The sequence below is a fragment of the Haliotis cracherodii genome, unplaced genomic scaffold (genome assembly GCF_022045235.1).
Source record: "Haliotis cracherodii isolate W230 unplaced genomic scaffold, xgHalCrac1.p SCAF_7, whole genome shotgun sequence".
In the NCBI taxonomy this organism is placed as follows: Eukaryota; Metazoa; Mollusca; class Gastropoda; order Lepetellida; family Haliotidae; genus Haliotis; species Haliotis cracherodii.
Genome location: NW_027266330.1, coordinates 38,650,227 through 38,667,893, shown reverse-complemented (window position 1 = coordinate 38,667,893; position 17,667 = coordinate 38,650,227). Strand labels below are relative to the sequence as shown.

At 40.6% G+C, this 17,667-nt stretch overlaps 1 protein-coding gene across 2 annotated transcripts; it reads left to right on the top strand.

The window, feature by feature from the left end:
- Positions 1-1,171: 1,171 nt before the first annotated feature.
- LOC139447465 (NFX1-type zinc finger-containing protein 1-like) lies at positions 1,172-16,630 on the top strand. Of its 2 annotated transcripts, none has more exons than XM_071228851.1 (5): positions 1,172-1,230; positions 4,869-4,948; positions 5,801-12,327; positions 12,925-13,020; positions 13,259-16,630. In XM_071228851.1, exons 2-5 carry the CDS (start codon positions 4,905-4,907, stop codon positions 13,285-13,287), a joined length of 6,696 nt encoding a protein of 2,231 aa, XP_071084952.1. In that variant the 5' UTR covers positions 1,172-1,230; positions 4,869-4,904; the 3' UTR covers positions 13,288-16,630. The 2 variants fall into 2 exon arrangements, with proteins under 2 accessions (XP_071084952.1, XP_071084953.1); XM_071228852.1 differs by lacking the exon at positions 1,172-1,230 and adding an exon at positions 1,235-1,292.
- The last annotated feature ends 1,037 nt before the right edge of the window (positions 16,631-17,667 follow it).

The window sequence follows — 17,667 nt, the reverse complement described above, 5'->3', positions numbered from 1 at the left end:
TCCATTACCAAGAAGTTACATAGATCACTACAACAATAAAAACATACACGCATCCTTGCACGCCTATTGAGAAACAAAAAACCCATTGTTATGGAAGCACTCAAAAAGGATCAGATCAAATGAAATTATGAGTTCGTTTTTTACTTGCATGCCTGCCGTAAAAGGCGACTAACGGGATTGGGTGGTCAGGCCCGGTGCCTTGGTTGATCATCGTATCCAACTTGCGTAGATGGATGCTCATGATGCCAATCACTGGATTGTCTGGTCCAGTATTTACAGACCGCCGTCATACAGCTGGAATATTGCTGAGTGCGGCGTTTAACAACAAACAAAACAGTCATACCTTGTTAAAGATTTAAGCATCGAATGAACTTGATAATAACCTGTTACATATATTTGCCTCTTTAGGTCACCGTGGTCTAGTGGTAGAGCGTCCGCCCGGAGAGCGGAAGGTCCGGGGTTCGATCCCTGGCCGCGTCATACCGAAAGACGTTAAAAGATGGTACTTGTTGTTACCCTGTCTGGCGCTCGGCATTAAAGGGCTAAAACAAGGACTGGTCGGCTCGGAGTCAGTATACTGTGTCTGAGTGGGGTATTCATGTTAAACTGCGGCATGGTATCTCAGTGTGCTAGCACTATAAATCGGCATCAGTCTAGTACAAGCAGCCAAACACACACTTGCATGCACGTCGTTATATAAGTGCAATAATCTTGGACGCGACGTTAAACCCAATTTCACATCACCTCTTTAGGTCACCTATTTTGTGATATGCAGAGGAAACGCATATATTAGCAACCCATGAAGATCCGGTTAGAGAATAGGTCTTCCTTCAGCAACCAATGCTTGTCGCAAGAGGCAACTTTGATTGTCATAGGGGGTGACTAACAGGATCGGGTGGTCAGATGCATGTCATCGTATCCCACTTGCGTAGATCGATGCTCATGATGTCAATCACTGATTGTTTGGCCTAGACTCGTTATTTACCGACCGCCGTAATATAGCTGGAATATTGCCGAGTGCGGCGTTAAACAAAAAAACAAACAAACATATATTAGAGCCAACACATAGAACGATACAAAATGACATCACTTAAAAACTATAGCTAGTCACCAAAAAACCCAATGAAATTCCTAGTTTCGGTTTCGCTACGAGGAATTCCCTGCAGTTCTGAGAAGCGACAGCCCCACGTAAGAGTGACAGACAGAAATGGCGACTGCAGAGCACGCAAGGTAAGCCAGAGTTGTGTGTCGCTGACTGTTCATCCTGGGTTGTATGTCCAAGTGATTCACAGGTAGGCTGTTCATTGTAAACACTTCCGTGATTAGCACGTTATGTAATATACACTTAATACAGACGTGTTTCACCGTACTCGATAGAATGTATTTGAGATGTGCCTGGTCTAGTTGTCATTATGTATCCACAGAGAGAGATATTTATTTTTGTTGATTGTGGTGTTAAACTATCTTTTGATTGGGGTCTAAATGTACTGAAATCACGTATGCATTTCGTCAAGGCAGAATGAGGAAGGACTTCATGTTGTTCCCCCTAACCTGTTTTTTTCTGTAATAACCTGTTACATGCGTAGGTAATATCATCAAAAAATCAGGTATGGAAAGCAAAAGCAACTCCAACTTAAGATTGCTCTTGAGTTTATTGATAACTATGATTGTCTTCCAAATATTGACAATTATCGACTGGCCCCATGAACCATATGTTGATGTCTGTAGCAACTGTTGTGAAAATAGCGTTGGCAATTTCAAGGGAGGTAACTCGTGCGACACTATTATCTGTGAATCTAATATATCTATGACTTGAACGCAGTCATGTTAGTGGGAAGTTCGAACCTAGCAACTAAAAAGTATTTCCTATTTTGCTACTTTACAAAAAATAAACACATCCGATCCAAACAGATGACTAGAATATAATTAACAATCGAAGCTGTTATCTTCAGATATTATTTTATGATGCGTCGTATGATCAATATGCCTTATAGTGACATCTTGTAATGACGTCGGTCGGTCGGGTAGCCTAGCGGTTAAAGCGTTTGCTCGTGAAGCCGATGACCGTGGTTCGATTCCCGATATGGGTACAATGTGTGAAGCCCATTTCTGGTGTCCCCAGTCGTGATATTACTTGAATATTGCTAAGAGCGGCGTAAAACCATACTCACTCACTCACTTGTAATGAAGTAGTTTTCAGTCAACCATGAGTGTGTTTGTGCGTGCGTCCTTGCGTGCGTCCTTGCGTGCGTGTGTGTACACGTTTATTTGATGTCCAACGCCACCATTGAGAATGTGTCCGCAACATGAGTGTGGCGTGACCAGACAAACTAGTGATTGATATCATGAACAAAGATACACGACGTCTGGCTATGATGTCACCAAGCCTGACCAGCCATGGTCACTATGCTGCCTCTAACAACCACAACATGTTGCTCGGGACCATTTCTATCCCGGAATCCCCATGGGAATTTAAAACATAGGGTTAGTGTGCAAACAAATATTGCAAAAATAAAAGAAAGAAAAAAAATAGTTCGTAAAACACTTTGCTTCACACACACACTTGTTATTGTGCCTTTAAAAAAATTACATGTAACAGACACGCGTGTCGTTTCCCCGGCAAGTGAGTGAGTGAGTGTGTTGGGTTTAACGCCGCTTTGAACATTATTCCAGTTATATCACGGCGTGTCAGCTTATTGTGGGAGGAAAGTCCGAAGTGATGCAGGTCTCAGACGTTTACCACTTCGCTGAAACCCACGAACACGGGTATGGTGCTGACAAACCTAGAAACATAATAGGGGCGAACCGGGATTCGAACCCACAATCATAGGTTTTGGGCGTGCCCAAGGGACGCAACTCTGCACAGCGAATTGCGGCGCCTTAGACGACTGGGCCACCCGTGCCCCCTTCCCCGGCAAGGATCGTGGCTGCTATTGATCAGCTGAGCCCGTGCACGGTGGCGGCGCGGCCGTGGTGATGGTGGTTGTGGTGGTGTCTGTGACGTGAGTGTGTTTTTGTAAAAGGTTAAGCTATTGAGAAGCAGTTTGCGTTCTCAGCTGAGTCTTCACAATACAGTCTCACTGTGTGACCTGGTTGTGTATGCTGAGACACATAAGGTTACATTTATTATTCATCTATTCATGGCACTGGATTTCCCAGGCTAAACGACCGCCTCCGTGGTCTTGTGGTAGAGCGTCCGCCCGGGGTTCGATCCCCGGCTGCGTCATACCAAAAGACGTTTAAAGATGGTACTTGTTGTTACCCTGTCTGGCGCTCGGCATTAAAGGGTCGGCTCGGAGTCAGTATACTGTGTCTGAGTGGAGTATTCATGTTGAACTGCGGCATGATATCTCAGTGTGCTAGCACTATAAATCGGCATCGGTCCGGACTAGTACAAGCAGACACACACACACACACACACACACACACACGTGCATGCACGTCGCTATATAAGTGCAATAATCTAAGACGCGACGTTAAACCCAATTTCACCTCACCTCACCAGGTATCGAACCACACTTTGAAAGAAGACGCCAATGAATGCTATTAATATATGCACCCAATAGATGACGCTTTACTCGTTACCAGTCAGAACAGAGGCTCCATTCAGAGGTGTCGTAGACCTGTCTTTTTCCTTTCATCACATATATCACAATATGGAAGGTTGACATTTAATACGAATTTTCTTCATTTTAGATCTCAAAATGTCAATGAGTAAGTAATATGTAGAACGTCATACTCGCTGTCGGCTCGGGGTTATAATTCCTCATAGCTCGGGGGCACGGGTGGCCCAGTCGTATAAGGCGCCGCGATTCGTTGTGCAGAGTTGCGTCCCTTGGGCACGCCAGAAACCTATGATTGTGGGTTCGAATCCCGGTTCGCCCCGATTATGTTTTTAGGTTTGTCAGCACCATACCCGTGCTCTTGGGTTTCACCGAAGTGGTAAACGTCTGATACCTGCATCACTTCGGGCTTTCCTCCCACATTAAGCTGACATGCCGCGATATAACTGGAATACTGTTAAAAGCGGCGTTAAACCCAACTCACTCACTCACTCACTCACTCACTCACACCTCGTTGGTTGTTCTGTAATTAATTCAGTCCGAGAATATTGTCTGGTCCAGACTCGATTATTTACAGAGCGCCGTCATATAGCTGGAATATTGTTGAGTGCGGCGTTAAACAACAAACAAATCTAATCAATTCGATCTTTTAAAACTTTAACCACATTGCTCTGCCTCTGTGCCCCTGATCTTCAAATGGTACCAGTGACCTATTGTTTGGTATGAAAGGTTGGACGCGAAAAAGAGTTCATGACTCCTTAAAAACTCCAGCTATCTGATTGGCCTACGGGGTTTTCATGACGTCATAATGTTTGTGACGAAGACCGCCTCCGTGGTGTAGTGGAAGAGCGTCGGTCTGGAGAGCGGAGGTTTGCGGGTTCGATCCCCGGCCTCGTCATACCAATAGACGTTCAAAGACGGTACTTGTTGTTTCCCTGCTCTGAGATAGGCATTAAGGGACTAAAACAAGGACTGACCGGTCAGTATACTGTGTGGGGTATTCATGTTCAACTGCGGCATTGTATCTCTGTGGGCTAGCACTATAAAATCGGTATTAGTCCGGCCTAGAACTAGCAACTATACACACACAAACACGTGCATACACCTCGCAATATAAGTGCAATAATCTTGGAACTGACGCTTTTAAATTTCATTTCGCCTCACCCCGACGTGTTTGTGATGATACTGTTCAAGCCCTGTCAAGTCGTAAAATGACGCCACCGCACTGGTGATAGATATGACCCATAATACCTGGACACCTTGATGCATAACGATAGTCGGCCGCATATGTCAATTCTGTTCCAGGTTATCAAGGCCGAGTGCATACTGATAAGCTAAGTGATGGACGAGGAGAGAGCAGAGGAGCAGCCACTGCCACAGCGACGGTAACTATCGACACACACACACACACACACACACACACACACATATTATCTTATAATGGGTAGGTTTCTCGGCAGGATAAAGCCAACGGATAAAAACGATATGCGGATAGAGATGTAAATATCAAAGGTCAAGTAGTGACTACTTTCACTGTTTCCCTTTGACAAAGGGCAGTTACTCTAGCGGACAGACCGATGGATTGCTGTGAAAGGCAATTAAAAACAACTGTTGTTTTGCGTTTTTGAAACAGATTTCAGCTGGAACTATATTGGCTACTGTCACTGTCCGACTGACACACTGTGACGTAATAGATTACGAAAGCGATTTTGAAGCACAGAATGACATTATATGATAAAGAGGTTATCACGCTTGTGTGTTTGGGGATGGTAAAGAAACAAGGCTCGCTAAATTCAATGTTTATGCCTAAAGCAGGATATTTACCATCCCCAAACACACACGCGTGATAACCTCTATATATTTACCGTACTGAACCGTAAAAGAAACGTCACCATGGATAGATATGTGAGAAACCTTATTTGTCCAAACACTGTAAACATACTTTGAGACATATGAAAAGGATGATACTTGGCAAAACTGATCATCAAGGTTGAAATTAGAGTGTCAAATGTTCTTGGAGTCAACCACAACACTAGTCTCTGAGAAAATATCATCACAAGTCATTGTACAACAAGGTCGATTTGTTTCATCTATTAAGCATTTTCAGAGAAGTACGGGTAATATGACATAAACTATCTGTTTATTTAATACAATGCTACTCACTAAAAAATTATGTTTGGTGAAACACCAAGAGGAATTGATATCTAGCACAGCTTGTTTTATCCAATGATTTACAGGCGTGGCGCTTATGGACAAAGAGGCAAGGGGAGACGAGGAGTACAGAATAAACCAATGGGCTCCTCAAAGATTAAAGCTGCTGAACTTCGAGACATGTCATCCATGGATCCCGCAGAAGCCCTTACTCGGCTGAGCAGACCTAACAATGGACTTATGGAGTTTCTGAAACAACCGGAGCTTAGCGTAGATGCAACCAAATCAGTCCTAGCCGCACTTAGTAAGGCATGTCAGTGTGAATCGATGCCCGAGGGATTGAATACAATGATCATGAACGTCCTTTTAACGCCATTCTTAGATTCTACTCTAATTCGTCTCCTCACTCAGCTAAGCATGAACGAGCATGGGGACAATGGTGTGGTAAGAGATTGTTTGCCGCTGATGAAAGAGATGCTGAGTAGAATGCCCACTGATGGATGGATCAAAGTCCAGACAATCACTATCATGGTCCAGTCCCTGTGGCAGAAAGGTGGCATGAAAGACGAAGACCTCAATAAGAGCATGCACGAAATTTCGGATCTCCTTGTGAAGTCTCAACCCCCGCCTCCCTCCCCGGCCGTTGGAGCAACAGGTGGTGCAGCTGCCATAGCACAGACTCAAGACCAACCTCCACCTGAGAATTTTCGCGAACTACCAATTATTCCTCGGAAGGATGAATTAGATGGGACAACAGCAGTCTTTTTGCTACCAAATAAAGTCAAAGATCGTTTTAGGGATCTTGAACATTATCTTGAATGCCAGTTTCGTCTTTTCCGAGCAGATGTAATCATGCCACTGAAAAAGAATATTGCTGACTTTCAAACTGTTGCTAAGAACACTTCAGTGGGATACATGATTTACACAGATGTCCAGATCATCAGACCGGTTTGCTCACACAATGGTCTGGGATACAGGCTTGCCTTTGACACCACACTTCTACGGCATGTTAATTGGGGTGCCACACGGAGGCTGATATTTGGGTCACTACTCTGTTTGTCCTCAGATTATTTCAAAGATAACATTTTCTTTGCTACAGTTGATCAGAGGGAGAAGGATCATTTGAAGAATGGACTTGTTGATGTGCAGTTTATCTCCCAACATGATGAGGTGGCAAATATAACTCGAGATGTAAGGTTTTCAATGGTTGAATCCCCAGCCTACTTTGAATCCTACAAGTATATCCTTGAGGGAATGCAAGAACTCACAGAAAGAAACTTTCCATTCCAGCAATACATTGTTGAGTGTCAGAATGATGTACAAAAACCGTTGTACTTTCGGGAACAGCAAAATGTTTTGTACGACTTGCGACCACTGCTTGATGAAGATTACCAAATAAAAGATTTGGGGGACAATGCCAGTAGTGCTGAAGGGTTTCCAGCAGGATCAAATATAGCAAATGATGTAAACATTGAAGACATTTCCAAATGGCCAATGCCAAATCTTCTGCACCTCAACATCTCCCAACATACCGCTTTGAGAAATGCATTGATGAGAGAATTTGTTCTCATACAAGGACCTCCAGGTACGGGTAAGACATACCTTGGAATCAAAATCCTGAAAGTTTTGCTCCATAACTCTCAAGTATGGCTTCAAGAACAAGAGAAACTGCCAATCCTTATAGTATGCTATACCAATCATGCATTGGATCAGTTCTTAGAAGGAATTTTGAAGTTTTTCAAGGGTAGACTCATACGAGTTGGTGCTCGAAGCAAGAGTGAAATCATGCAAGAGTATTCATTGAAGAATGCTAGACAGAGAGCAAGAGATCTTAGATCCCTGCCAATGACAGTTCATGCAGGGAAATTGGAGACTCTGAGAGCAATGGATTCACTGAAGGCAGAAATTCATACCACAGCAGCTAAACTTGAAGTAGCAGAGAGAGAAATTGTACATGAACGTTGCTTAAAAGAGTATATGACAAAAGCCATTGTGAGGAGCTTCTCTGTTGGGAATGAGTATGAGACCTGTCAGATAGTTACCTGGTTAGGTATCAAGAAGAGCTTGTTTGATATTGAAGAGGAAGGTGAATATCTTCAACACCAACTAGAGGAGCGAAAATTGGCTGATGAGGATGAGGAAGAAGAAGAGTATGAAGAAGAAGAAGAGATGATTGATATCTCAGTAAATCATCGCAACCAAAGACAACTTGAGGAAGACCTGATTGACTCAGATGATGAATATGACTATGATGATATTCGTAGTAAGGCACAAGATTTAGATGCTGATATTCAGCACGTCCGCAGGGAATGTTTGGGGCTAGACATAACCAATCTTGATGCTTCAACAGTAACGATGTTTATGCCACCACAACAGAAGACAATCTACGAGGAGAAACAGAGACAGAAGAGATCACTGAAAGTCAGACTCATTAAGAAATTGCGCTCAACTGAGAGAATGCAGTCATCCGAAGCTGCAAGTGTGCGTTACATCTGGAAGCTGCAGCTGAAAGACAGATGGAGGATGTACAGATACTGGGTGCATGTGCTGTGTCAAAATGCCAAAGAAACAATTAGAGACAAAGAAAGTGATTACAGACGCCTCACTAAACAATACAAAGAAGTCTTAATGCAAGAAGACAGGACCATTCTTCAGAATTGCTCCATCATAGGAATGACTACAACAGCTGCAGCAAGGTATCAGAAGGTTCTGAACGAAATTGGTCCCAAGATTATTGTTGTGGAAGAAGCAGCCGAAGTGCTTGAGGCCCACATTGTAGGAACCCTCAGTAGGAGATGTCAACATCTTATCCTCATTGGAGATCACTTACAGCTGAGGCCAAACCCAACTGTTCACGATCTTGCAAAGAAATACAATCTGGAAATATCTCTGTTTGAGAGGATGGTGAACTCTGGTCTTCCACATGATACACTACTGTGGCAACACAGAATGCGTCCTGAAATAGCAGACATCATTCGGCCACTCTATAAAGATTTGAAAGATGACAAGAGTGTGCTGAAATATGACAATGTAAAGGGTATTGCAAGGAATGTGTACTTCATTGACCATCAGCACCCACATGACTATGACAAAGAGTCAAAGAGTTTTAAGAATGAACATGAAGCTCAATATTTAGTAGGTCTGTGCAAATACCTTCTGAAGCAGGGCTATGGTACTGAGCAAATTACAATATTGACAACGTATTCCGCCCAAATGCATTGTCTGAAGAATAGGATGCCAAAATCGCAGTTTGAAGGGGTGAGAGTTGTTGCTGTTGACAGTTACCAAGGAGAGGAGAATGACATTGTGCTGTTGTCGCTTGTCCGAAGTGGAGAAGAAACAAAAATTGGGTTCTTGAACGAGAACAACAGGATATGTGTTGCACTCTCTAGGGCCAAAAAAGGACTGTATGTTATTGGAAACTTCAGTCACATTACTACCTATAGCCCACTGCTAAAGGACATTGCTACAAAAGCATCTATGAAAGGATTTTATGGGCCTGCTCTGCCTCTGTCATGTCAAAATCACCCTGATGACATGGGAGTGGGAGTTATTGATCCTAGGGATTTTGAAAGAGTCCCTGAAGGAGGCTGTACCAAACCTTGTCTCTTCCGCCTAGCGTGTGGTCACGTGTGCCCTCGAATGTGTCATGTGATTGATGCAGAGCACAAATCCATTACATGTTCAAAACCATGCAAACGGCAGTGTCAGAAATGTAAAAGCTACCACTGTGATCTCCCTTGCTACCAGCCATGCAAACCCTGCCCTGTACTCATAGAGAAAACCCTTCCAAGATGTGGACATGTCCAAATGATTCCTTGTGAAGAAGATGAGAGGACGTATCAGTGCCAGGAACGATGTAATGATAGTTTACCATGTGGCCATGGATGCCAGGGTGCATGTGGACAGCCTCATCTTCCATGCAGGGAGCCTGTGGAAGTCACCAGGCCATGTGGTCATACCATCGCAGTAGAATGCAGAGAAAGAGATACAGCTGTTTGCAATCATGAATGTGGTGAAATGCTCATTTGTGGAGATCAATGCAAGGGTAAATGTGGTACATGCCATCAAGGGCGTCTGCATCAGCCTTGCTCTAGAGAATGTGAACGAATCCTCATATGCGGACATGAGTGCGAGTCGTCTTGTAGCAACTGTCTACCTTGTACCAGGAGGTGTGAGAACAGATGCAACCACAGCAAATGTTCCCAGAAGTGTGGAGATCCTTGCACTTCGTGTAAGGAGCAATGCCAGTGGAAATGTTACCACTTCAAATGTAACATGCCATGTGGGGAAAACTGTGATAGACCACGATGCGATGAAAGCTGCAGGAATAAGCTAGAGTGTGGTCATGACTGCATTGGCATGTGTGGTGAACCATGTCCAAAGCTGTGTCGAGAATGTGACAAGGACAAAATGCCAGATGTGTTCCTTGGAAGTGAAGAAAAACCAAATGCTCGATTTATTGAACTAGAAGACTGCAAACACATTTTTGAAGTCAAAGATTTGGATCGTTTCATGGATGAATCATCTGAAGACAAGGACAAGACATTAGTTCAACTGAGGACATGTCCTAGATGCAACACACCAATCAGAAGTAATCTCAGATATGGCAACATCATTAAGCAGGCATTGTCGTTCATAGAGAAAGTAAAAAGGAAGGATATCAGAGATGTAAAAAATGCCAAGGAGCTAAGAGACTCAATGGACAAGATGAGGAATCTGCTGGACCCTGATGACCTGGTTTCTATGGATATCCTCTTGAGGTCTTATCCGGTTCAATCTGTGAACATTCTAACAACCCAAGCTAGACAGATGTGTATCCTTGGACAAATATCCAGCATCCAAAGGACAGTGAAGGAAAGCCTTAGACTATTCAAATTAACTGACAGTGAAACTTATGAAACTCTATCAATTTGCCTAAAAGACTTCAAGGCTTGGGCTCTTCTTTCAAGGTCATGTTTTGGCGAACAGGAGGTTCGGGATGCACAGAAAGAACGGGATCGCTTGAGTCTACTGAAGCACCTTATAGACGCAAGGGAATGGATTGGTTTTAGTCAGAAGGAGGTTCCAGAACGAATCATGAGGAACTTAGAAGCGATGATCAAGCAGCTGGAATGTCCAGCAAAACTGAGAGATGACGTTATGGAGGATGCAAAGGAAATGAAGGAAAATGTGAAGGAGTTTGTCCCAGAGTCAAGCATTGGAGTGATGAAGGATGTTGACGAATGGTTAATGAGGGATGTTGACGAACGGTTAATGAAGGATGTTAAGGAGCTTGTCTCTGTGTCAGTTCCCCAAACCTGGTCATGTGGTCACACAATGGATGCAGTGTGTACAGAACAGGATCAGGCTCGTTGTCTGGTGCGATGTGATGCAAAACTCCTGTGCGGACATACATGTGAAGGATCCTGTTTTAAATGCAATGAAGGACGGCTTCATATTCCATGCACGAAGAAGTGTACAAAGATTCTTATTTGCGGACACCCATGCAAAGCCTCTTGTTCTAGATGTCCTCTTTGTGATCTGGATTGTGAGACGGCTTGCCCTCACAGCAAATGCCAGAATCCCTGTGGACAGAAATGTCAACAATGTGACAAACCCTGCGAATGGGCTTGTGCACATTTCAAATGCAAACAACTGTGTGGAGACGTTTGCGATAGAAATCGCTGTGATAAACGTTGTCGCAAAAAGCTCAAATGTAAACATCCCTGTATAGGACTTTGCGGAGAAACCTGTCCAGGCTACTGTAGAATATGTCACAAAGATGATGTGTCAGCCTTCCTTCCAGAGTCAGAAGACATTACAACAGCCAGGTTTATTCTCCTAGAAAAATGTGGAGATATTGTTGAGGTACATGTTCTGGACAGAATAATGGAAAATGTTCAAGCCAGCAAGGAGATACAGCTTCCATGCTGCCCATGGTGTAGCACACCAATCAGACGAAATACCAGATATGGAGCTATACTAAATCAGATACACAAACAAATGGAAAAGGGAAAGGCTGCCCTGGCTGAGATGACAATAGAAAGGCTCACAGCCCTACAGAATGTGATACACACTGACATGGACAGCCTTCAGTGTGTAGATGAAGTGTCAGAATTGATAGCAAATGCTGGCGAAGATGAAGCTCGCCTGGTTGCAGTTAAAAACCAAAAGACGTTCCTTGCTGGAATTAAGACGTTGAAGGCAAGGGTAAATGAACCACCAGATGGTGATGATGATGACGTTGTTGATGATGGAGTTTGGTATGAAATCAACCAGTTTGAGCAATGGCTGAAAATCCAACGAGATGTCTTTACTGAGCAAGAAGTCTCAGACGCTCACCACGAATTCCAAAGGATAACCATCTCTGTGTTCCTGCATGAATTATTATCCAGGGAGACTAAAGATGATTTGTTGCCCTCAACATTGGCTTTGTTGCAGAGGGTCAGGGCAGTTATCAAGGCAAAGAAACAATTGACTGAAGACGAATATCAGCTCATTACAGAACTAAAGCATGACGTTTCACACGTTTTTCCTGACGTTGAGTTTTATGATAAACTCTCAAAGGACAAAATGCCTGTCTGGAGACACTTGACAGCATCACAAGGACACTGGTTCAGATGTCCAGTATGTGAGTATAGTCAATACAGTTGCATAGTTTAAATACGTTAAAGTATGTGAACATATATTACTAGTTAAATCAGCTGATATACAAATTGACGTACGTACATGTACATAAGAAAAATATGCAAGATATATATATTATTTATTTAGTCTTGATAGAACTTTATGCTCTCGCTTATTATTAACCTGACTGTTAGCTAAAACTATACAGTACTGTTCAACTGTTTTGTAAATCTGGAAGGACTTATACATTATGACCGAACTGAGGTGAGGTGAAATGGAGTTTAACGTTTAACGTTTAACTCCGAGCCGACTAGTCCCTTATTTAGCCCCTTAATACCAAATGTCGGGCATGGAGTACCATCTTTTAATACCTGATGGTATGAGGCGGCCGGGGATCGTACCCCGGACCTTCTGCTTTCCAGACGGACGATCTACAACTAGTCAAGGCGGCGGGCTCAAGTAAACAAAGGAAAGGCTGTAGCAATAATGAATAGTATAATAATATTTGATTCGAACTTACAAGGTAAACTTTGAAGAAATTAAAGAAATGTAACACTAATTGCAGAATTCAGAGTGTATTTTACCATTTTTTTTGTTATAGCTGATGACCACATCTACTGTGCTGAACATGACTTGACGCAAGATGAGTGTCATTGCTGTCAGGACCACTCTTCAAGAGAAGGCAACGGATGTGAAGGTAGATATTTGTCTGTGTTTGTGTATCCACAGCATTGTTGTCGTCATGAGTACCTCACGTTTATACAATTATTCTTACTATTGTCAGAATGAGAGTTCAATATATTGGAAACTGCATGACCTTTTTCATTTAACTTCCTTTACTTTTTACAGAGGTGGTTCATATGGACAATATGGCAATATCTATAACCCCTGATATACTCATGTGTAATTTGTTGCATCATGTTTCCATATTCCAGACTCAAGGGACACAAACGAAGATGGCTGAATTCGTCCCAAATGCACAGATTGCCCAACGTGGATGGTGCTGTTGGTGGAACTACATCATCAGTAATATGTATAACCACATGGTTACACATGAACGTTTTCCACATGTAATTTAGAGACAGAAGTTGTAGCTTGATATAAATAAAGGCATGTTTTTAAGACGATTGTATTATATAATTCAGTGTGAAAGATATTTTCATTGCAGTGAACAAAACACTTGTCATACAATAGCTACCTCCCCTTAAATTGTCTCCCTTTATTGTAAGTGTCAAGCCCGTGCAGAAACTGTTGAAGTCCCTTTTACGTTTGTTCCATGTTGACAAGGCAAAATAATGACAGATGGTCATTTATGGAGTTATTATCACCCCGTTCGTTATTCTTTCGGAAATGTTTCCTTATATACAGTTAATTTCTCATTAACACGCCAATCGAGACTGTTCGTTTCACAAAGCGCCAATTTTGTTACCTTACCAGCGTCTATGCTTTCGCCAGCGGTCTCCTAGTTTTCAAGAATATTTTTTGTTAAAGTTGATTTTGTATATAAATTGATATGTAAGCATATCGAAATGTATGACAAATACCCTAAATACTTTTTGTTACTTTTGTTTACATTTTTTTTAAGATTTTGCAAACACAGAACTTCTTTTTTAGTCGCAAATACAAGGGTTGGTGAACCGTTCCTGTGTGTTATGTAGGAAGAATTTAGGTTTCAAGGTTTTACATTTGTTCAAGTATATGATAAATAGGTGTCTCTCGACACTCGTGAAAATACCTCATTTTCACCCAGTCGCTCGATGAGAGCAACATGATATTTCACTCGACACATGAAATATCCTCTATATATTATGCTTATGATATGTTCATTTATTATACACGCCAAACCCATTGAGTATCCTTATTGTGACAGAAAAGTCACGAACATGATGTTATGGTATTCATGAGGTCTTGATCCTTCGTCTTCTCAACCCATCCATATACATATATATACAAGTTTATGGATCACCCTATGCATGAAGAGTGGGTATGTGAGCTGTGAATAGTGTGAATAAACTATTTCAAGAAAATGTATATTTAGACGAAGCATCTCAGTCCAATGACTGAGAACAATGCCCCATTGAAAGGTGGTTCTATATGTTAGTGTTGGGTTGGTATTTTGGGAACGTTATAAACCCTTAAATAATTATGGTCATATATGAACGCAACTGATATCGTTTGTTAAATGTATGTGTGTGAAAACAATTGACAAAATCAACTTGCTAACAAAACCAGAAAACAAATTAATCTGGAGCAAATTCATAAAGGATATTTTGGTCTCATATCGCTGAGTTCAATTTAACTGAAGTAAATTCACAAAGGATATTTTGGTCTCATATCGCTGAGTTCAAATTTAACTGAAGTAAATTCATAAAGAATATTTTGGTCTCATATCGCTGAGTTCAAATAAAACTGAAGTAAATTCACAAAGAATATTTTGGTCTCATATCGCTGAGTTCAAATTAAACTGAAGTAAATTCACAAAGAATATTTTGGTCTCATATCGCTGAGTTCAAATTAACTGAAGTAAATTCACAAAGAATATTTTGGTCTCATATCGCTGAGTTCAAATTAACTGAAGTAAATTCACAAAGAATATTTTGGTCTCATATCGCTGAGTTCAAATTAACTGAAGTAAATTCATAAAGGATATTTTGGTCTCATGTCATATTTCCCTCTTGTTATCTTATGACCTGATAACGTTCATATTTGTTGAGTGGCACAGATAACTCTTACTTATCCTACACTGAAAACCAAAGTGAAGCTGCCTGAAAGAAAGCTGAAGTTCAAGCATAAAGTGTTATTTATTTTCACACATATGTTGTATCTCATCATCAAATACACTATGAAGATGCATACTTCTAAGTGAAGGGAAGTTAAAGACTTATTTGTATATGCTAGTGGAATTGGTAAACTGGATCGGCACGAGTCTGGAGCAGTTCCATAGAAATATATACCTTATTAGAATCATTTACAGCATATCTTCATGTATTTTTTTACAAACCCTGTCGAATCTTATTTTGATACCATATTTCATTCCGTACCTTGATAGTTAGTCTCTTTATATGTATTGTATGCACAGACGAAATCCCCACACGTTGCACTGTATAGATGCACCGGGGTTCAATTCTTCAGTATTACTGCTTTCTGAATGTAGATTTAAATAAATTCATATTGATGATATGACTGCCTGTCATTATTCATACTGTCTGTACAATGTGATGTAAGAATCATGTATATGTGTGTTTATCCGTATGAAGGAACAATCAGTGGAGAAGTAAGTGAATAAAATGAACAGTGTGGCTTGATTGATTGAATGATAAACTGGCTGAGTGATCAAAATTAATGGTAACTTATTAATATGTGTATTGATCTAATAAAAATAACATTGCTTGATCGATGGATTAAATGAGTAAGTTGGGTTGAACGTCACCATAAACAGTGTATCAGCTTAATGTTGGATGACGTGAATAGTTACAACCTAAGTGAAGCCATATGATGTTAAATTGCGACGTGGTATCTCAGTGGGGTAGCACTATTAAATCGGCATTAGTCCGAACCAGTACAAGCAGCCACACACACACACACACACACACACACACACACACACACGTACATGCACGTCGCTCTATGAGTACAAGAATCTTCTACGCGACGTTGAACTCCATTTCACCTCACCTTATAATGGGCGAACACAATTATGACTTGAACTTAGTTCAGCACAGTACAATTATATCATGACAGTTCATGGAGATGCCCCCGCATTAAAAAAAAAATCAAAATTCTTAGGTTTTTTTTAGTGTGTTTTTGTTGTTTTTATTCGGTCCAGGGGTACATGGTCGTCGTATCACAAGAGGCATCAAATTACATCGTAAATTTCATGAGACAAATGAACAAGATGTGATATGACAGTAAGTCCATCTTTGATACATTGTAATAATTGTGAGAGATATAGATTAAAAGCCACTCCGTCTGCGTTATGGTTTTCCCCATTAAACTCCATTATTTAGTGAGCGAAATTATTGTTCTGTTTCTTTTTCCAGGGAACAACTCGACCTGGTACATGTAAATGTCTTTCAGTATATTTATATATGATTTAAAACATATGTGTACCGTAAATGTTTGTTTTTTTGCCAATATCAAAGATGTTGTTTGTAATAATAACATGACCGAAAATAACATTTATGAAAGCATTAAACTCGTCCCAGGATTCTTTAACATAAGAACAACCTAAATATACATGAGCAATGTATTCATTGTCTGAATTGCAACCAACATAGACCGTTGTCATCCAAGTTCATCATTAACAATTCCTGTTAAGTCTATATCATTTTGTGTAGGAATTTGAATTTGTATTCTAATAGTTTTGTATCAATTGTAGATTTTCTCTATTGTAAAAATACATATTTCAAATTAATTTGATTTTTAAATTCATGTTCCCACTTCTCAAAAAAATCTGGAAAGTTAGATGATGAAATAAAGTTATCATTAAATATCCTTGACCTTTGCTTGTCTTTAGTAAATCATGCCATGGAGGAGAAATGTTCAATTGCATTGTGTTTAGATTTTCTGCTTCATGCACAATATCTTTCCATGGCACAGAGATGTTTTAGATCAAACGGTTATAATCTAATAAAGTACCTTTTATGCAATACATTACTTTCAGCTCAGTAAAATGGAATAAAGCCTTTCGAGTCACATAAATCCTTAACATGGCAAATACCCCTTGTATACCAATTTCTAAAGATATATAATCCTGAAATTTAAATTTATGATTGTACCATAATGGTACAATTTTATTAACATCGTTTTTGTTTATTTCGTGCGTTTATATGTATTTGTTCCAAGCGACTGATGTGTCTCTCCAAAATGGGTTTGTGATATAGAAGTGTTTTTGAATATTAGCGCCAAAACTGAAAATGTCTTGTGAGGAAAAGCCTCAAAGATGGTAGTTTTTGTCTTAGAAATATATCGTTTGATAACTTAAGTGAGTAAATAAACATTATAATATCAACCATTCTAAGGCCACCATCTTCATATTTTCGAACTAGGTTTCCTCTCATATTTTGTCTATATTTCCATTCCATTTAAGTTGAAATATATGTTGTTTAAATCTTTTATAAATCCTTTTAAGGGATTTGGTAAAGCAGTTAATATATGAACTACAGTTGACAAGGCCAAGGTTTTTATTACGGTTATTTTCCCTATTATTGTCAAGTTGCGTTTCCGTCAGTTTGAAAGAATTCTTTTAATTGTTTCCAGTATTTTTCTAGTGTTGATAACCCTAAGGTTTTTCAAATCAGCGTTTAGTTTAATCCAAATACATCGAAATCTGCGTTATGTCAGT